This window comes from Mesoplodon bidens (assembly GCF_964165515.1).
Source record: "Mesoplodon bidens genome assembly, chromosome: 13".
Classification (NCBI taxonomy): Eukaryota; Metazoa; Chordata; class Mammalia; order Artiodactyla; family Ziphiidae; genus Mesoplodon; species Mesoplodon bidens.
The window spans coordinates 23,083,697-23,104,555 of record NC_138169.1 but is presented as its reverse complement, the minus strand read 5'-3'; the positions used below and the strand labels follow the sequence as shown (position 1 = coordinate 23,104,555).

General features: G+C 52.2%; 3 protein-coding genes across 8 annotated transcripts in view; 1 reads left to right on the top strand and 2 right to left on the bottom strand.

Annotated features, from left to right (window-relative positions):
• Positions 1-9,101, bottom strand: part of EWSR1 (EWS RNA binding protein 1) — a 29,927-nt gene extending 20,826 nt beyond the window's left edge. Inside the window, exons 1-4 of the mRNA XM_081252181.1 lie at positions 9,000-9,101; positions 4,710-4,746; positions 4,521-4,572; positions 3,152-3,275 (exon numbers count right to left, since the gene is read on the bottom strand). Of these exons, the coding sequence (XP_081108307.1) occupies positions 3,152-3,275; positions 4,521-4,572; positions 4,710-4,746; positions 9,000-9,012 (226 nt within the window). The 5' untranslated portion in view covers positions 9,013-9,101. The remainder of the gene's footprint in view (positions 1-3,151; positions 3,276-4,520; positions 4,573-4,709; positions 4,747-8,999) is intronic.
• Positions 9,102-9,182: 81 nt separating this feature from the next.
• Positions 9,183-14,783, top strand: RHBDD3 (rhomboid domain containing 3). 5 transcript variants are annotated; one of them, XM_081252195.1, is made up of 6 exons: positions 9,183-9,263; positions 11,644-11,833; positions 12,526-12,909; positions 13,831-13,993; positions 14,083-14,370; positions 14,458-14,783. In XM_081252195.1, the coding sequence occupies exons 2-6, from the start codon at positions 11,686-11,688 to the stop codon at positions 14,633-14,635; spliced, it is 1,161 nt and encodes a 386-aa protein (XP_081108321.1). In that variant the 5' UTR covers positions 9,183-9,263; positions 11,644-11,685; the 3' UTR covers positions 14,636-14,783. The 5 variants fall into 5 exon arrangements, with proteins under 5 accessions (XP_081108321.1, XP_081108322.1, XP_081108320.1 ...); XM_081252196.1 differs by having other exon boundaries at positions 9,209-9,277; XM_081252194.1 differs by having other exon boundaries at positions 9,253-9,312.
• A 917-nt stretch (positions 14,784-15,700) lies between these two features.
• EMID1 (EMI domain containing 1) overlaps positions 15,701-20,859 on the bottom strand; it is a 40,984-nt gene continuing 35,825 nt past the window's right edge. The window contains exons 15-16 of one of the 2 annotated variants that reach the window (XM_081252193.1): positions 19,929-20,019; positions 15,701-16,678 (exon numbers count right to left, since the gene is read on the bottom strand). In XM_081252193.1, the coding sequence (XP_081108319.1) occupies positions 16,554-16,678; positions 19,929-20,019 (216 nt within the window). In that variant the 3' untranslated portion in view covers positions 15,701-16,553. The remainder of the gene's footprint in view (positions 16,679-19,928; positions 20,020-20,859) is intronic. The other variant, XM_081252192.1, reaches the window with a different exon arrangement.

The window sequence follows — 20,859 nt, the reverse complement described above, 5'->3', positions numbered from 1 at the left end:
ACAACTACTGAAGCCCGTGCTCCGCAACAAAAGAAGCCACCGCAATGAGAAGCCCACGCACCGGAACGAAGAGTAGCCCCCGCCCGCGGCAACTAGAGAAAGCCCGCGGTCAGCAACAAAGACCCAATGCAGCCAAAAATAAATAAATACAATAAAAAAAAAAAAGATTTATAATAACTAAAAAACAACAAAAAAAAGTGACAAGGGCAGTAACTCCTGTCATAAAAGTATCCAGCAACAGAGCCTTGCAGTGCTAAAGATTACACTAATAGACACTGGTTAATTAATAATTTTTTTAAATTAATAATCTTTTAATTAATTGTAGTACCCGCACAAGCAGCCAATCAAAATGAGCAAAACTTAACAGAGCAAAATGATTTAATGACAATAAAAAAGACCAATAGCAAAAACACAACGTATCTAATATGTGTTGATAAATTTAAGGAAAAAGGTAGTAAGAAACATCACACAAACGAACCAGAATTTTTGTTCAACTTCAACGGTAAAAACTAAAGTCTAAGATTTCTATTCCAATTAATGAGTTGAGATTTATATAGCTCCCTCTCATGAAGCTTAATTTTAAAATATTCTAGAAGTGTCTTTTTATATATTTCTTCCAATGATTATCCAATGACTTTTTAAAAATAAATTTATTAGTTTTGGCTGTGTTGGGCCTTCGTTGCTGTGTGCGGGCTTTCTCTAGTTGCAGCGAGCAGGGGCTGCTCTTCGTTGTGGTGCGTGGGCTTCTCATTGCGGTGGCTTCTCTTGTTGCAGAGCACGGGCTCTAGAGCGCGCGGGCTTTAGATGCGGCGCGTGGGCTCAGTAGTTGTGGCTCGTGGGCTCTAGAGCGCAGTCTCAGTAGTTGCAGCGCACGGGCTTCACTGCTCCGCGGCATGTGGGATCTTCCCGGACCAGGGCTCGAACCCATGTCCTCTGCATTGGCAGGCAGATTCTTAACCACTGCGCCACCAGGGAAGCCCTATCCAATGACTTTTATGTGTAAAGACAGTAAGAGGTAAGGAAAAAAGCATTAAATGTTCCTGAACCTACTTACTACCGTCAGGGTCCTGCTTGGTTTGGTTCAGCCTCAATTTGCTCACTAGGTTTAGTTTTAGTTCCTACACTCCAAAAGCTGATGGAAGAATTTGGGGAGATATGAAGGGTCTTCCATAAACTACAAAGTGAAAACATGGCTCCACAGAATCTAGAAAACTACTGTTATTTCCTATAAATGACTTTATCATGTTCTTATAAAATGATCCTAAGGCTCCAAAGGCTAGATCTAAGCTGTATTACTTCAGATGATACTTATTTTTAAAATAAGTTAAGGTCAAAAAGATAAAAAACATCTAGTTATAATAAATCAGTCATGGGGATGTAATGTGCAGCATGATGACTACAGTTAGCAATACTGTATTGTATATTTGAAAGCTGCTAAGAGACACGATCCTAAAAGTTCTCATCAAAAGGATGTGTGGGGCTTCCCTGGTGGTGCAGTGGTTGAGAGTCCGCCTGGCGATGCAGGGGACACGGGTTCATGCCCCGGTCCGGGAAGATCCCACATGCCGCAGAGCAGCTGGGCCTGTGAGCCATGGCCGCTGAGCCTGCATGTCTGGAGCGTGTGCTCCGCAACGGGAGAGGCCACAACAGTGAGAGGCCCGCGTAAGGATGTGTGGTAATTCATGTTAACTAGACTTACTGTGGTGATTTCACAACATACACAAATACTGAATCATGTTGTACACCTGAAACTAATGTTATATATGTCAATTACATCTCATTAAAAACATAATAGCTTGAAAATGTAAAGTGCATCCCACAATTTCAAAATCCTGTGCTCAAAATACAAACTGCAGAGTCTCAGTTCCAGCTCTTCCTACAGTTGCCAACACCCACAGAAAGTTTAAACATTTCCCATCCTATTCAATGATATGCATTAATGAGATAGATTAGGAAATACTTCCCATCAAATCCAGGACAGTCACGAAGTGAGATAAATTACAGGTGGGTTTCTCCCTACTAATGACTCTGATAGACCATATATAACTTGGGGATTAAAGATAGTTTGAAAAATAAAAGTTTTTACATCTTTAAGGTAGGGATCCTGAAATGTCACACAGCACCAAACATAAAAAAGTTATTGTAAAATTTTCACAGGCTCCATTTCAACCCCAGTATTAGGATACAATTTATTCTAATTCTTAAAATAAATTTTTTTTTTGCTCTCTGGAATGCTGTTACATATATATTTAAGACATACTATGGATTAAAATAATTCATTAACACTTAAACAGAAAATAAAATGTGTCTGGACTGGAAGCCAACCAACAGACAAACATAATACATGCAAGGTGGCAATCTGTCCCTCTGAATAAATCTTATCATGCAATCTATCCTTCAGGGAATAGGGGGAAATCAGCTGGGAAGTAGTCACCTGAAATACCTTTGAGAAGGTGAACAACTATTATTAAGGCTTGACACAAAATAATGTAAAATAAAACAAAGCGAAACCTTTCCCAAAATTACATAAAGAAAAGGAACATGAATCTGCGAATGGCACCTGAAGCAGTTTTCCATTAGCACCTCATTGTGTGTGATGTTAGAAAGTTTGAGGGTTAAACAAATGAAAACACCTAAAGGGTTAACATTACAGGGTTAGACAAGATGGAAAGCAATTCCCATGCAAGAATGAGCAGGATAGTCAAACCTGTACTGGTCCCTTCTACTGTGGAAAGCACAAAACAAAAAGTAGAGGGCACACTATCAGATGAAGCAAACAGATGTGAAAATCAGTTTGATTTTTAAGCAGCTCAGTTTAAGAAGGCTCATTCTTTCCCAGTATTAGCATTAGCACAGTCTCTTATATATTCTCCATTTTGTCGTGAGATTACTCAATACACTGTATAAAATAGCTAAAAGGAAAAGTTCTTTTTTCCCTTGGAATTTATCCCACCCACATTCTATTAGAGATCCCTCAAGGAGAATATAAGGAAAAGGGAAAAAACAAAACAAAAACCCCCAGCTCCTCCTAAGAATAAAGGATTCCCAAACGCCAAGGTATCAACCAGAATATACACCCAAGAGCACAAGTAACAAGCTTCTTAGCAAACACCCTTGCTAATGTAACCCCAAAGTCTCTCTAGAGTCTTACCAGTGGGAGGCTGTCCATAAGAAGTTGCATAGGCGGTCTGCCCATAGGTTGCAGTGGTCTGAGCCTGGGTATAGCTGACATCAGTGGGCTGTCCATAGGTTCCGTAACTTTGTTGCCCATATGCCTGCTCAAAGAAAATGGATTTAAGAACTTCATATATGAATCTTGTATTTTAGCAATAAAATGGACTGACTTCTAAGTTCCTAAATTGGAAAACCAAAGTCAAAAATATGCTTTCTAATAAAAAGATTTTTAAAAAACCGACAAGTGATCGCAGTATCATGAATGCTTGTTTCCCCTTATCTAATCCACTCATATTTTCATAAACTACAAAAAAGTTCCCGAGATAATCAGGCAAAACCACAATTTAACGATACAGGAGATTAACAAGATGCCCTCAAATGATTAACAATGAGGGAACAGGTGTATAACTGCCAGCACTTAGTGTAGCAGTTTTAGCAAACGGAAACAAATGCTAGGAAGATAAAATGAACAATGAAAATGAAAATGGGACTAAAATCTGTCAGACAATTTTGAAAACTATATTTTCAGCTTGAGACAAAATTTTAAAAATTATCATACCACTTCAAAGAAAATGAACAAGAACGCTGCATGTCTTCTTAAGAAAGCAAGAGTGCTGTCTTTTGAACCTGGACATCAGCAATACTTAAAACCTGGCAAGGAATGAACTGTTTTTTCAGATATTAGCAAGATCACATTCTAGATGTGAATGACCAGTTATATAAGATCAGCCAGAGACATCACATTCTGCCTGTCCTATAATGTTTCCATGGCAGAGCTACTGTATCCATTTTATGCCACAGACCATTTCAGAATTTGAGATGATATTGAGAACACTAGGTGGCTAATTTCTAGTATCTGTTGGCCTGGACTTTAGAATAGACTCATGTACTAGAAAGAGCTCAAAAGCCCTATAGTTAGGCAGCCATAAGAGCTAACCCATCACTTAATGTGTGACCAGTGGCGAATGCTGTAGTATCGATGCACTGCAATTTTTCATCTGCAAAATGTCATAATGTCACCTTCCTCTGCAGAACTGCTGTATGATTAAGTTAAATAAATTTAAACACAAAATATGTAGAAGGAACAAGCATGGAGCAAAACACCTAACTTGAGAAACCACACTAGGAAGGAAAGGAGAGCTGGCAACTCCCAGTTTGAGGATGGTTTCATTACAATGGCGCTCCCACTGTGAAAGTTTAAACGCCTGTGTATTTTATGATTACAAGCACATTATACTCTTCTACTACCTAATTTCTGAAAAAGATTCGTGCTAGCTATTGTTTCAATGGCTGATGGAAATATTTAACTTGGGGATGCAGCCACAAATAATTATCTTAAAGATTACCTGGGTGGTCTGTGCATATCCTTGAGTGGGCTGGGCGGTGTAAGCACTGTAGCTGTAAGAGAAATTAAATGCAAGAACTGAATATAGAAATCCAGATTCCATTACTAAATCCTCTACAATTAAAGGAGGCTCTGTACTCTAAAAAACAACCAATCACACCCAAGGTACTGCTGTAAAAGTCTGACTTACCCCTGCTGGGCTGCAGCTTGGCTGTAGGTACTGTAATCTAGAGAAAACAAGGAGAGAAAATAGTGTGAAGCCAACGTTTACAAACAGAAAGGAAAAAAGGGGGGAAGGAATTCAGGTGGCAGGAAGATGAATTTTAAAAACTGTATTGAGGGACTTCCCTGGTGGCACAGTGGTTAAGAATCCGCCTGCCAATGCAGGGGACACGGGTTCGAGCCCTGGTCTGGGAAGATCCCACATGCCGCGGAGCAACTAAGCCCGTGCGCCACAATTACTGAAGTCCGTGTGCCTAGAGCCTGTGCTCCACAACAAGAGAAGCCCCCCTCGCCATAACTAGAGAAAGCCCACACACAGCAATGAAGACCCACCACAGCCAAAAATAAATAAATAAAATAAATATATTTTTTTTAAAAACGGTATTGAGAGGACCTACAGGACAACACAGATCCAAATGAGTACCTCTTATCTTTCAACACCAAACTAAAAAAATCTGAGCCAGTTAAACAGAAAATTTGAACAAAGTGCCAGCTAATGAGGTCAAGATCATCTGATTTGGCAAAGATACTTTGCATGTTCCCATGACTACAAACCTCCCTTAACCATAGGCTGTCATTTCAAATATATGATCGTCATCCTACAACTAACAGGAGAACAAGATAAACTCAAGAGGATCAGAAGTTTTACCTTCATATAAAAAGGAGGCATGCAACAATATAACAATGTTTAACACCAGAATGGATACATCAGTAGCTACATCTCCTCAAAAACTAGTTAAAAAAAAAAAAATCACTCCCTCACTTTAGCAAGTTAGACCAACCATAATTCCCTAGGAGGACTGTGAAATGAAATGGCAGAAAACAAGAGGACAATTATCTCAATCCAGTGTTCTAAAGGGTCACATCTGTAGAATAATTTAAAAACTAGACACATTGTAAGTACCAGTGAAGCAGTCAAGGCAGAATCATGATCACTGGCAGAGGAGAAAGCATTTAATCTTCTGGGGAATAACTTGGTTTTAGGTAACATCATCTTTTTAAACTCAAGTGATTTCAACTTAAAAAAAAAAACAACTTATCTTCCCCTCTCCTCTCTAAGTAAAGCTTCCTACAACTTTCCTTTTCATAAGAAATTTACAACATGCACAAAAAAGGACTAAAAATGAAAACAAAAAAACCCCTCTGGTCCACTGAGGCGTCTGCAAGTAGTGAAAACAGAAAATAAAATGGTTAAGAGGTTTTCATGGCACTACTGAATCAAACATATATTTTTAAAGAAGTTAAAGTAATTATTTTTTAAAAATCCTGCCCAATTCTTTGCTCTCCACAAGAACTATGTATCTTATTCTGTGTTAGAAGGCAACACTGTCATTAAGGCAGACCAAAGAGTCCTTTCTTCTCCAATCAGAAAACAGTCCCTCATCTGAAAGCAATAGTTGACAGCTCTTTGTGGAGGGGTTTCTAACCCCACTCCATTCAAAGCCTGCTTCACAGTTCACCTGGCCTGCCCCCAGAGCATTTTGCTGAATCCATCTCTTTAACTTGGCTCATTTTTCATCTCTCTACACTTCACTTGACCACTTTCCTTCCTCTGTACACCCTTAACTCAGAACCCTGAATCATCAACATTATCAAATCAACGGCCAAAGGCTATGTATAATGAACAAATTGATTTGTTCAAGACAATCTTAGCTCTGTATGTGACATATAAAAAAAACTAAATGCAAATCACTTCTTCCATGTTGTAATTACAAAATAAACATACCAATGAAGCATCAAAATCAAATATTTCAAACTACCTTCTGCAGAGGCTTCTGTATGAGAAATGATTCTAAATAGCTGACATGTAAGCTCAATGTCTGCAAGAGGACTGCTACACAAGAACAGTTATGTAAAACATCAAAGTGGCGAAGCTGACATGAACAAGGAATGATCTCAGATCCATGGGAAACCAGCTGACTTAGCCCCATATTGGTGGGCTACAGGAAGGAGCAAATGTGCTTCATGAGAACTTATGTTATCCACCTACAGCACACAAACATTATACGGCCTCAAAAATCTACAGTTACACTTGGTCAGATTATTTAGCAGTTATGTTCTTTTGTTTTGTTTAACTCCCAAATCTGCAGCTGAAGACTTTACTAAAAATACAGGACAGGTTGAGGAGAGAATGGGCTGTGACTGGGGGTGGGATGGGGGACCTCCAGAGTACCGACAATGTTTTATTTCTTGGTCTGAATGGTGGTTACTTGGGAGTTCGCGTTGTAATTCTTCGTTAAAGTGGACATATACTCTAGGTACTTTTCTATATATGCTACATATGAGGAGGAAAAACAACTAACATTACCCAAGGTGGTGGCTTTTAGATACTTTAAGGCAGTCACGATCGAAACTGCAGAGATTTAGAGCTTCAGACTACATCACGAGTTAAAAGTCATTATGGGACAACTTTATGGGAGCCAAAATACTTTGCTGTAAGGTCAGAAGCTAAAGGCTGAAAAAGCTCTTAAAAGGTCTAGCCTAACCCCTTCATTTGGACTGAAAGGAAACCAAAGTCCAGATAAGTTAGTGACCCCCCCCCAAAGGGCCCCCAGCCAGGCCTACTACTGTGTGTCTACATAATCCACAATTGTAATTCTAATATAGTATGTGGTGGTTACCAGTAAACAGAGCTTGAGCAAAGTAGGACGAAAAAGGGGCAAGTCCAGCCACACACAAATTTGAACACACACATATTTACTCCCCAGATGTTAACAGGGAAGGGAGAGTAGCACTCCCCCTTACAAAATCCTAACACTGCAGGGAAGAGGAAGGTGGAAAGGGCTCTGAGGAAACCATTTCCCACCAAGATGTGTCTAAGACTGTGGTTATTTCAGAGTTCTTTCTTCTAGGGGCACTCTGTACCCTGGCACTAACAGCCAGCATCTACCTGCTTGTTTACTGACCACATAGTTGCGGAGAGTTCTTAAACTGCCATTCCGTTGCTGGATTCTGGACCCTTTTCAAATTAAAACTCTGAAGGACCCAGAGCTTTTCCCATCTTCCATCTTCTCCAACTGCCTCTTAAGGCCTGGAGTCAGGCTGCCTAAGAACACCCCCGGAGGCAAAAATGCCCCACTCGACCAATAACCACAAATTAGTGCAGGAACAGGCTGCAAACTGCAGGTCACGTTTAGGCTACTCTCTTACACACTCCGGGCGTCAAGGACCACCCCAGACATCATATTCCAGCTCCCACCCCGGGCTTTCAAAGTTCAGTCCGCGCCTCCTTCCGCTCTCTTCTATCAGTCCACGAAATAAACAAGCCTCTCGGCTTAACCTAAGCGAATAAACGTGCGAAACGATTACTTAAGTATAATTCAAACGCCGACTGGGGCCTTTTGTTTCCCGTTAAGTCAAAGAGGCCAGAAATTTCTTTCGGTGGGGATTTCTGGCCACACGATCCGGGTTGGCCTTATACAAAAAATCTCCCTCGGCGTTTGCTGAAAAATGGCTCTGGGAATTGTTTTTTGGGGCGGTAAAGAGAATTAATAATGGTAAAAAGCGAACCCCCAAGAGGCAGCCGATTGGGGGGCTGTAAAGGAGCGAGGGGGCACTCCGTCTAAACCCCATTTCGGGCAGAAGTTCGGCTTGGGGGTTGGAGCCCGCCGAGGACGCAGCTCGGCGGCCCCGGACGCCCCAGCCGACCCGGCTTTAAGAATGACGGGGCTCCCGCTCATAGGTCGGCGCCCCTCGGCTCACAAATCCGCGAAACCTTTTTTGTTTATTTGCTTTTTTCCCCTCGTCTTCTCGAGGCAGAGGAGCGCTCGGGCTTGGGCTACCGCCCTGGAAATGGGGTTGGGGTGGGGAGAGTCAGAGGGTCAGCGGGTCTGCGGCTTCTCGAGCCGCCGCCGGCCCCCCCACCTCCGGTTTCGGGGTGCCAGGCCCGAAGCCTAGCCGAACCCTCCCCCCACCCCCACGCGGGGGCCCAGAGGCCGCAGGCCCCGCCCACGTGGCGGGCTGCCCAGGGCGCGGGGCCCGACGGCCACCACACAATAGAGACCAAAGCAGGCCCCGCGCGAACCCGCCGCCTCGAGCCCCCCGCGCGCGGGGGGCGCCGGAAGGTTCCAGAACCGGCCTGCCCAGTTGGGGGAGGGGAGGGAGCGGAGGGGGACGCCGGCCGTCGAGCTTCTCGAGCCGCGACGGGTACCTCACACCCCTCTCGGCAGGTCCACTCAGTCGTCCCGACCACCCCGAGAAACGAGCGGTCCCCAATTTGGGCATCCCGGCGGAGCGACCGCAGTTCAACCACACTCACCCGTGGACGCCATTTTCTCTCTCCTTCCTTCTCGTTCTCTCAACGTCCGTCTCCCTCTCGCTTTCCCTCTAGGCGCCGCACTGCGCAGGCGCGAAACCCGCAACCTCGGGCGCTACCATCGGGCTAGGCCACGGGGGTGGGAGAGGGAGGGACAAACCACAGCTTTCTCGCCCTTCGCGCCCGCAAATCTAGTCCTAATCCTCCCTAAAGAGTACCGGATGTGACGTGTGGGCCAAAATAGCACCGCAGGGGCGGGAGCGGCTGGCGAGCGGATCTTGGTAACAAGTCGGAGTGATTCTCCGGTCGATGCTAGGTTGTTTGGAATGGTTACTCCCGCTGGCTCTAGGGACCGTCTCTGAAGAGTCGGCCTTGGAGGGAAACGGAGGCCGGCGGGAGGGCTGGGGGAAGGGACCGGGGCCTAGAACAACTGCTGACTAATAGGCGGGCGGCGGCGGCGGCGGAGGAGGGGGTGGCGTGCCGACCGGTCGGCCCGGGTCACGCGCCCGAGGGCGAGCAGAATGGGCTCGGGGCGCTCGGGTGTCGGCGGGAAGCTAGAGTACTGACTCCCAGCCAAGGGCTCCACTCGGCTTTCTGGGGGCGGGGGGCGCGCTGCTCTGTGAGTACCCCAGACACGTGGCCCGGTCCGCGGGGGAGGGGGCCAAGGCCGGTGGGCTGGATGGGAGGCTCCGAACGTAGTGCCCGGCCCGAGAGCCCCCCAGTAACGGTCAAGGTTGAGAAGACCCTTTAATCACCTCTCATCCAACAACCTTGTTTTCACAGAAGGGGAAACTGAGGCCCAAGGACTTGGGGTACTTTTCCTAAAGTCACAAAGCTGAGCCACACCCACACCCTGGGACCCCCCCCCCACACACACACACACTCTCCTCCATCACCCGGAAGAATTGTCCCCGTCCTGTCTTTACATTCTGTCCTCCCGTCTTCCCAGTAAGGTAGGCAGGGCCTGATGCTGCACAGCCCCGTTTTATAGATAAAGAGGCTGAGACCTGGGGCGTTCAGATCCCAGTTCTGCTGGTCCATGGGCAAGTCTCTCACTCTTGCTAAAGTACATGGGGTGGGGTGGGGGGTTGTGAGGGTGCAGGAGAAGGCTGGCAGTGGGTGCCTTGGCTCCCTGCAAGGCTGGCATCTGCCTGACTTCTTGGACTCAACCCAGTCTCCCTAGGCAGATGCCCAGGCCCAGCGAAGGGCAGGGCTCACCAAATCCTTCAGCGGGACCTGGAGCAAAGCTAGTGTCTTTCTTTCAGTGAAGACACATAAAGCACGAGCTATGTGCTAGTAGCACCCTGGGGAACTTGACCATGAGTAAGAGGAGCACCCCTCCTCCCCTAGTTCAGACCACCTGCCTAGAGAAAAACAGGCCAAGCGGTGCTCACTGGATAGGGTAGGCTCCAAGATGTGGAGGTACCAGAGGAGGGGAAGGGGACCTTTGAGCTGGGCTTCAAAGGGTGAATAGGAGTTTGCTGTTAAGAGAGATGAAGGGAAGGACGTCGCAGGCAGAGTTTTCTATATTTTTCCTGCAGGAAACTGGTGGGTGGGTTTTGATGCTAAGGATGCCCATGACAAGGGAGCAGATGAAGCAGCCTTCTTGTCTTTGGGATTTTGCTTCCTGCAATATAAAATCAGTTCAGTGGGAGTCCTGAGACAGGCTAGGGTACAGGAGTGAGGGGATTCCAGCAGGGCCTAGAGGACAGGCTGTATGGGAGGAGGGAGAATGGGAGAGAAAGCCTTGCCTCACGGGCAGGAAATTGGCACATTTGAGGGCTGGAGCAGCTGCTTCCATGTTCAGGCTTCCCCTTCTTGGGGACAGCCAGGATGGCTACAGTTTATCCAGCAGGAGCTGTGGGACTGCCTGAGTCCATTCCTTTTTTTCATCCTATGAGGAATGGATTTTCTTAATCCCCAATTTACAGATGAGGAAGGAGAGGCTCCAGATTTGCCCAGGGAGAGATACACAGCAGGAAGAAGTGGAGTGGATACTGAAACCTTTCTGTGAAAGGGAGGGTAGGGTCAGAGGGGCTGTGGTCGGGGCTCGAGGAAGGGGACAGCTCTGTCCAGTGTCACTGTGTGCACTCAGGGTGTGAAACTCTTGTTGCCTCTCCTCCAACCCTTCTGCTCCACCCCCTCCCTAATCTGCCTGCCCTTTGGCTGGCCTTACCCGCTCTGTCAAGGGCAGCTCAGGCCACCTGGAGCTCTAAGTCAGTGGAGGGGAGGAGGGAGGTAGGAAGGTAGCTGGTCTGTAGCCTGAGGGAAGAGGGAGGCAGAGGAAAGCTGGAGATGGCCCTGAATTTGCCCTGGGGGGGCTGCACAAATCCAAAAAATTTTGGGAGTCCAGGGCCCCCGTTCAACTTCCCATTCCTTGTGCTTCCCACTCCAGGCCCCTTTCCAGGGCCCATCAGGGCTCAGGGACCTTTTGGCCTGGCCTCTTCCCATCCTCACACATCGGTGGGATGGCAAGATGGCTAAACACATGGTTAGGCTCTGAGGTCCTCTACGGCCAAGTTGCTGCACCCGCCTCTCCAGCCTCAGTTTTTATTTCCGTAAAATGGTGCTGTTGATATGGTAGCCGAAAGTAAGTCAGATAAAAGCTGCAATAATAACTGTTGTTATTGTTTTCCTTTACCCCTAGCACACAGCCCCAAGACCACCTTTGATCACCTTCAGACAAGCTATGCATGCCAGAGGTCCCCCTGGCCTACTGACCCCGGCGCTGCCTCTCGCCTCCTCCGTCCTGATGCTGCTCATGAGCGGCCTGTGGCTGCTGGGAGCTGGCCCCAGCCTTGTCCTGGCCCCAGAGCTGCTGCTGGACCCTTGGCAGGGTGAGGGCCGGCCACATGGGCCTTGGAGGAGGCAGGAAACTTGCTGTAGGGCCTGAGACCAGTTGGCAGGAGCAGCATGCATCCTGCAGTTGTCAGGCAAGGACAGGACCCAGGGCCCCGGGGAAGGTCAGCCTTGGACGGGAGCATGCCCAGCTCAACTACAGCCAAGAAGGGAGGGCCGAGGACCTGGGCAGAGGGGCCAGCACAGGGGTGGGAACCTGTGAGTAGGAATTCTTTTCAGACGGCTCCCCTTTCTGGTGGCTTTCCCTTAAAATAAACTAAGACTTTCAGCTAAGCCCAAGAACAGGAAGGAGGCACTAGGGGTTTGAAGAGTGACCCTAGCTGAACACCTGTTTCCCAAGAATGACAGCTTCCATTTACATTTGAGGAACCCAGATGATGCTTACAGAAGTGAAGTGACTTATCCATGGTTGGTTGTTCTTAAGAAGACTGAGTGTTGGGTCTGGCTTGTTCTACTTAAAGCAGCAGGGGGGTGGTCACAGTGTTTGGAAGCCCTTGGTCCCCACCACCAGTGATTAAACTACTGGCAGTGGGCAGACTTTGGCTCCCGGGGAGGGGATGCTGGCTTAGTGGGCGGCCCTGGCGGAGGGTGTTTCCCCATCTGGCACACCTGGGCCAGTCTTGGGGGTTAGGGCCACTAACCTGGCACATAAGCCCATTCTCTCTCCCAGCGCACCGGCTGCTGACACATGCCCTGGGCCACAAGGCCCTCCCAGGGCTGCTGCTGAGCCTGCTGCTCCTGCCCACACTGGGCTGGCGGCAGGAGTGCCACCTGGGCACACTGCGGTTCCTGCATGCCTCCACCCTCCTCGCCCTGGCCTCCGGGCTGATGGCTGTGCTGCTGGCAGGCCTCGGGGTGTCCAGTGCAGCCGGGGGCTGTGGATACATGCCTGTCCACCTGGCCATGCTGGCGGGGCAGGGTTACCACCCTAGACGGCCCCGTGGGGCACTGCCACCATGGCTCCTGCCGTGGCTGCTGCTCGCCCTGACACCACTGCTCAGCTCCGAGCCGCCCTTCCTGCAGCTCTTCTGCGGCCTCCTGGCTGGCCTGGCCTGTATCCTTTGCCTGGGCCCAGGGCTCGTGTGGACGTGTGGGTTCTGTGGCTGGGCCTCCAGGGTGCCTGGGAAGGAATTGGCACAAGGGGTCGGGTCCCCACATTCACACACATCCCACGAGCGTCTCCAAGTCCTCTCGCCTGGCTCTGGGCTGGGGACTGGGGGCTTGTGGCCATGTAGAGGTACCAATTACAATTTAAAGGAGAGCCTGGGAGCTGAGGGGCCCAAGGAGGCACTTAATCTGGATGGCCCAGTGGAGGTGGGTGTACGCCGAGACCATGCAGAAGGAGGGGTTCAGGTGACGAGAAGTGGAAACGGAGAGCACGGGCCTGGCAGACAGTACAGAGGGTGTAAGGACCAGGGTGAGCGTGAGCCTGCGGCTCTCCTGGCACCAAAAGGGGGAATGACCTGTGGCCGGTGGTGCAGGTGTGTTAAACAGGCTTTTGCTCCAAAGATGCTTAATGCTGTCGGGGACAACAGTGCAGTCAGAGGGAACAGTGGGTGCAGGCTGACCCTGGAGTCGTTTAGGATTGGGGACACCTGGCTGAATCCTGGAGAGGGGAGCATGTCTCCCTGGCTGGGGCAGGGCCCAGGGGTGGGCCTGGTGTCACAGGCCTGAGCAGGCACACAGGCCTCAGGGGACAGCGGGCAGGGGGCGGCTGAATGGGGATGAGACAGGTTTTGGGATGAGGCACATCTGGCTCTGCCTCTCATTGGCTGGGTGGCTTCAGGCAGGGCCCTTTTCCCTCTCTGAGCCTCCGCTGCGGATGAGGGTGATGACACCTCCCTGGCAGGGCCACAGTGAGGAGACAGGAGGGAATTCCCATCACACACTTGGCACAGGGCCTGGCATGTGGCACAGGCTCACCCCTGGCTGGATGTGGTTTTCCTTGACCGGCCGCCCTGCCCTGGGCAGACAGACGCGGCTGGGGCCTTCCGGTGGCTGGAGATCTCTGAGCAGCGGCTGCAGGCACTGCAGGAGGGTGTCCTGTGCAGGGCCCTGGCGGGGTGCTGGCCGCTCCAGCTCCTTCCCACCCCAGGCAGCCTGGCTGAGCTGCCTGTCACCCATCCTGCTGGAGTGAGGTGAGGGTGATGCTGAGGACACTGGCCCCGGTGGTGGAAGCCATGCCGGCGGCTGGCAGTCAGGCCTTCTTCTGCTTCTGCCCCTCCAGGCCGCCCACCCCTGGACCTCCTTACATGGCCTCCCCTAGCCTCTGGCCCCTCAGCGAAGGCTCAGCCCCGCTCCCGCCAGGCCTGGGGCCTGTGCAGCCGCTCTGGGAGGGCTCCTCAGAGGTGAGACTGGCCTGGTCTGGGCCCAGCTTCCCCCCAGGGACCCCGCTGTGGGCAGCCCTAGACGAGCAGATGCTGCAGAAGGGGATCCAGGCCTCGCTCCTTGAGGGGCCAGTCCAGGGTCCCGAGAGCCCACTCCGGCTGTCTAAGTCCTCCGTCTCCTCCCTGCGGTAAGGTGGGGTAAGTAGGGGTGGGGTCCCCTGGTGTGGGGGCTGGAGGCGGCCCTGACACTCCCTCCCTGTCCCCCCTTCCCACAGGCTGCAGCAACTGGAGCGCATGGGCTTCCCCACGGAGCAGGCAGTGGTGGCCCTGGCAGCCACGGGCCGTGTGGAGGGTGCCGTGTCACTGCTGGTCGGCGGGGAGGTGGGCACCGAGGCGCTGGTGACTCAGGGGAGGGGTGGGCCCACCCACCCTGAGGGTCCTGGGCCCCCCTAGCACAGGCAGGCTCTCAGGTGAGAAGAAGCCTGGCCTGTGGGTGGGAAGTCAGAGCCCAGCCCTGTCTGCTGAGAGTCAGGGTGGGTTCAGGGGCGGCCCCCCAGCATCCTGCCCTGGTATTTAGAATAAAAACCAGTTCACTTTTCAACCTGGACCTCCTTGGAGGCAACAGTTGTGTCTGACTCTTCTACATTAGCATCAGGAGGATGAATGAATGAATGAAAGAATGAATGAGCAGTGAACAAACAGCCGACTGCAGGAGAGCAGCTCCCTGATGTCCAGAGACACAGTGTTACCGAGCTTCCGCCTCAGGGTCTTTGTTGGGCTGGACCCTCTGCCAAGGAGCATTTGTCATGTGTTTCCCAGCTAATTTCTACCCACCTTCAGGTCTTGGCCTACACGGAGACCTTCCTCCAGGAAGCCTTCCCTGATTTGCCAGGAAGAGCATCCCTTCACTCCCCACAGCCCCGTGTCCCTGCTGGACAAGGGCCAGTTCGGTCGGTGTCCTCAGGCCTGGCCCACGGCAGGCTCTGAGGCCTGTGGCTGGGCCCTGTGGGGCCCCCGGGGGCAGGAAGCAATGTGGGCGTGCTGTGGGGGAGAAGCTTCCTTAGCTTTGTAGAAGCAGCTCCTCCCTCCTGGCCTCTCTCAGTCCTTGCCCCCTCCCAGGAAGGGGAGGTGTAGCCAGAGCCTAGAGGGCAGAGGGTGGGGCGTGGGTGTGAGTTGCTGATGAGAACTCTGCAAGGCAGAGGGGCCCGGAAGCTGGACTTTGAGGGGCAGTACAGGGGGCCGTAGGTCCCGGATTGGCCTGTGCTCTGGTCACCCGTGAGGCTGTACCCCAGGCCAGGGCCAGAGTGGAGGGGCCGCAGAGACTGACCCTGCCGTTGGTCACCAGCCAGGGGCCAGAAACAGACTGGGAAACCTGAGGACTACACCATCAGTCTCATTTTACAGGTGAGGAAACAGGCTCAGAGAAGGGAAGCTGCCCCGAGGTCTGGTAGCTCCTGCTGGACACCTGGCCAGGGGGTGGGGATGGCCTGAGCCTCTGTTCTGCTCACCTACCCCCATTCCCCAGCTGCCCAGGTGATGGCCAGGGGAGCCCTGGCCTCACAGTAGTGCTTTGCAGGTGGACAGTGAAGGCCACTGAGAAGAGAGGCTGCTGGCCCTGCCCGGCTGCCCCTCATCTAAGCACACACTGAGACCAGGCCGGTGGGCAATGAGGCTGGGGGCCTTTATTGGCCGATACACACTACCTCCTGGTGTCTGTCACAAGCCGTTGTGGGAACAGGTGGCCCCTCCCTCTCCATGCCCCCTCCGCCTGGGACATGAGAAGGACTGAGGGTTCAGGGGTCAGAACTGAGACAAGGAGCCCTGAATGTCCAGTCAGATCAGGTAGCTTGACCTCAGGGCCAGCAACCCAGCACCAGAAAACAAGGAGACGAGGGGTACAGGTGGGCCCCCCAGGTTTGGCTGGGGAGTTGGGAGGTGAGACTGCCTGCCCTCATCATCCCTGGGTGTGCTGAGGGCCGGGCAGAGCCCCAGCTTCCAACTCCCTCAGTTGCTTGGGGCCTGGATGGCCGGACAGTCGATGAGAAGACAGAAGCTCCAAACCTGCCGCGCCTCCCCACAGGCCTGCATCACCCCATTTCACAGAGGGAAACTGAGGCCCAGGGCCCTGGGCAAAGCCTCACCTCTTGCCTGCGCCACATCTCCCTCTCAGGCTCCAGTCCCGGCTTAGCCTCATAAGAGGCAGATGCGCACGGGCTGCCAGGACCACACATGCCCACCCCAAAGGCCTAGGTGGCAGAAGGGACCCTGAGGATATTAATAAATACGGATGGCAGACCTTGGAGGCAGCTGGCCAAGTCCAGGCTGGGAAGGGAAGCCTGGCCTGGCCCTTGCCAAGGGGCCACCACCACACTCAGTCTCTCTCGTTTTGGCTCCTGGGGGCCACGATCCAGTAGCTGGTGGCGTGTCCTCCCCTCTTGCCCCGCAGGAGGCTGGGGGTGCCCGTGCCGGCAGGGTCTGCCCCTGACCCCTCTGGTTCTGCGGGAGGGAAGGAAAGAGGCCGGGTTAGTGACGTCTGTGTGAGGTGCCCACCTTCCCTTGGCCCTCTGGGGGGTGGGGGGTGGTGCTCTCTGCCCAAGTCTGAGAGGCAGAGGTGTGGGAAAGAAGGGGGTCTGAAAAGTTGGTTAGTGCCCCTCCCCCCAGGAGTTATTAGCCCCTAACCCAACTAGAACACTCAGGGCCTCTATTTGATTTTCTCTGTCAAGTGGAGATCAATGAACCCACCATGTTTCTGAAATGCTTAGCGTGTAGTAGATGCCCCAGAAACAGTATAGCTCTTTTTTTCGTTAACATATCTTGGAGCAGAGGTGTGCCCTGAATCATTCCCATTTCAGAGCTGGGTAAGCTAAGGCCAGGCATCAGCCTCACTCTTCCTCTCTTTTCAGGTTAGGCCACCTGTAGTGGGGAAGGGTTTAGGAAGGCCAGGCTCTGCCACTGACCTACTGTGTGGCTTTGGACCTCTGTCAGGGCCTCAGTTGTCTCATCTCTAAAACCAGGGGGACATTTCCAGATACAGAGGCCCTGGCCAACTCCAGTAATTACTGAAGTCAGTTCTGATTTGGCTATGGTGAGATATGCCCCAACCTGCAAATAAGCTGGCCCCCAAGAGTAAAACCAGATAATTGGCATTCTTCCCACCTGGAAAACTACTCAACCTTCCAGACGCAGATCAGGACCTACCTCTTCCAGGAAGCCTTAGGTAAATATCACCTCAGTCCCTCTCAAAGTTAAATGAGGGGTTAGGCAGCTCGGAAGGATGGGTTGTTTTTTCAGGGGGAGGGCCCCAGGATGGAGGACCCCAGGACGGAGGACTTGGCTGAGCCTTCGAAACCCTGTTCACAGGAGAGACACTTTGACTCTGGTGAGCACCAGCTTCCCACTGAAGGCAATGCCAGGGAGGGAGCTATACCCTCATAACTGTCTAGCGCTCTGACCCTGTGTCCCATGCACCTCTGGGCTGAGATTTGGGGCCCTTGGGGCAGACAGGTATCTGCAATCACAGTCAAGGAACATTTCATGCCCTAAAACAGGGAGCATAGGAGGAGGGTAGCTCAAAGCTCAGGTTCCAACATCAGCTCAGGCCAAGTCCTGGCCCCACCATGTCCCAGTTATGTGGCCTTGGGCAAGTCCCAGAACCTTTAAGCCTCATCTGGAATGTGGGGATGACATTCCTGTCGTCACACCCTTGCACAGTGTTCAGTGTGACCAAGAGTGGAAAGTGGTTTTCACAGTAAATGTTGGATTATTATGGTCACTAGGTTGGTGTGTTTTCGACCCAGGGCTCCTGCAGGTCTGGTCACTGTGAGTCAGTCATGAGATGCTGTTCTGACATGATCAAATTCAGGGCCTTGGTTTCCCCCGGGCCCCACTCAGTGCCTAGCAAAGCAGAGGGGTCAGGGAACCTTTGCTGATGGAGCCCAAAGAGCTGGCACTTTAGAGGCCTGACCTTGGGCGGACCCCTGGCCTCACCACTACTATCCCTATGTCCCGGGGGAGTCACACGAGCCCTCTGAACCTGTGTTTCTTCATCTGTGAAGCGGGCACAGTAGCGCCCACCTAGAAAGCTTGTTGCAAGGACTGGAGATGATGGATGTAAATTTCCCGGCCCAGGTGGACTGGATGTGTGACAGCTGTTACTATTATCGTCATTATTGATTATAATCTAAATAGGAGCCCCATCTGGGTCTTCTGTTAGCACCTGCTGTGGATGATGGGCCAATGGGGAAGGCTCCATCTCCTCCACTCCCCTCCTCCTGGCCACACTGCCAGGTGCCTGGCACCTCCTCCCTGGGCTTCTGGAGACAGAGCCGGCTGAGGGGGGTGGAGCACAGATCCAAGGCCACAGTGTGTCCCTTCTGGCTCCCCTCCCAATCCTCCTGAGAGGGGAGTCGGGGGACACCTGACAAGGAGCTGAGCACCTGGGATTTGGTCCTTGGTCCTTCCTCTGGGAGAAGGGAGGAGGTCTGGGAGATGGTCTGAGTTTTCAGAAGTTGGGGAAGCCCTGTGGCATGGCGAGAGCAGCTTTGGAAGCAGAACCCACACACCTTCCCACCTCTAGGCCTTTGTCCCCACGGGGGCTGCCCTCCCACCTCTTCCTCCTGGCACACTCGTAGGGACCTTCCATGACTAACGCAAGGGTCCCATCTTCTGGGAAGGCTTCTCCTCACACACACCCTTTGGTGCTCCTGTACCCCATGGCCCTCATCTGTATAGATGCTGAGGATTTCCCACCACCCGATGGGCAGCTCCCCAAGGTGGGTACCCTGAGATCTGCCTCAGATCCAGCCTGCAGTAGGTGTGCCCTACAGTTTTGCCAAATGAAGGAGGCTTGGCTCTAACCTTGGTTCTCCTTCCTGCTGGGGGCCTCAATTTCCCCATCTGTAAAATAGATGGGAGGTTGGACATGATGTCTAAGGCTGTGTGCACTGATGCACTAGGACTGGGCTGAGAGATGGGGCAGCTGGGAGAAGGGCTGGGGCCTCTTCACGGGTAGGTGAGGAATGGGATGGCCGATCCCTGACTCTCTCCAGGGCCAGCCACAGGCTCCAGTTTAACGTGGAGAGACCTCCTTAGGCCCACTGTGACAGCCAGGTGGTGTCTAACCTTCTTCTGTGCCTCCCTGACCTACTTTCAAGGACCTTCTCAAACGGGCGGGGCCCTGCCAGATCTTCTAGCCTCTGTTCTCACCCTCAGCAACCTCACGGAACTGTCCCTCTGGGTTCTCTCTGGTCTCCTGGCTTTTGTTCATGCTGTTCCTCTGCCTGTTCACTTGCCCCCGATCCTTGCCTTTCAGGTCTCCACTTAGATGCCTCCTCCTCCAGGAAGCCCTCCTGAGATGCCCTCTGCCACCCCCCAGCCTGCATCAGGAGCACTTGTGGGCTTTGGTGGCCACCTGTATTCACTCCACTGTGGTATTCCTCACCCTAGGTTTAACGCCCAGTTCCAGGGCTTCCCCCCAGCACCCTAAGCTCCATGAGAGCAGGTCCCTGTCTTATCTGTTGGAGCCTGTGCCAGCGAGGTACCTGGCACAGAGCAGGTGCTCATTCACTCAAGAACTAGTTACCAGAACCTCCTCTGTGCCAGACACCGTCTGCTGGCCGGATGGAAGGGCCGAAGAGTGGCTGTCTGCTAGTCTGGATCCAGTATTGGGAGGCGCCTTCTGTGTCCCCAGGCCCTTCCCAGGCCCTTCCTGGCAGGGGCTGCCCCTGCCTGCCCACCCTGCCGTTACCTGGCCAGATGATGGCTTCCAGCAGGGTGACCCGTCTGGCCAGGAGCTCCAGCTGAGCCTGCTGCTGCAGGAAGCTCTGTAAGCTAGGAGCCTGATGGGAGATCGAGAAGAGCAGACGGTGCGTGTCCGGCCTCTGGGGGCTGGGCTGGGCACCGAGGGTGGGGGGCGGGGCCAGTTCCTGCTGGCTTCCGGGCAGGAGCCTGGGCATGAGTCTCTGTTGGGACCTTGGCTGCTCCTTCGAAGTGGGGACAGGGCTCACTTGTCTCCTCAAGTGACCAGATAGGTGGAGAACTGGTGGGTGAATGCCTGGGGGAGGGTCTCTCAGGCCACTAAAGGGGGGGACCGTGGGGCCAGGATGGCCTGCCCAGTGAGAGCCTCTGGGGTCAGAACTGGTGGGTGCTACATTACCCAGAGTCCCCTGGGACCTGAGCCTGGCTCTGTCACCCACAGTCCCCTGTACTTCTGGAGTCTAGCCCCATGACCTGTTGTCCTGTGGGCCTGCAGACTGGCTCTGTTCCCCACAATTTCTCTTGAGCTGAGGCCTGACTGGGGTCTGGATTCATTACCCATAATCCTCCTGGGGGCCTGGGCTCTGACATTATTACCCACAACCCCCTGCACTGTTGCAGTCTGGCTCTGTTAGCCACAATCCCCTGCAGCTCTGGAGTTTGGCCCATAATGCCTTTCAGACTCGAAATCTGTCACCTCTGGTTCCCCTGCAGGCCTGGAAACCACATTACCCACAATGTCTGGAGCCCCAGGTCTTACCACAGGGGTGGGGGCCTGGGTTTCTAGGGCCCCCCCCTTCACCTGTGGACAAGGGACCAGTCATTGAGAGATGGGTGGTCTTGACCTTTTAGGTCCCCACCTGGAGAAGGGCAGGTACCTTATCCAGCCTCTTGACTGGACCCAGGCAGCTCCACCCTGGAGG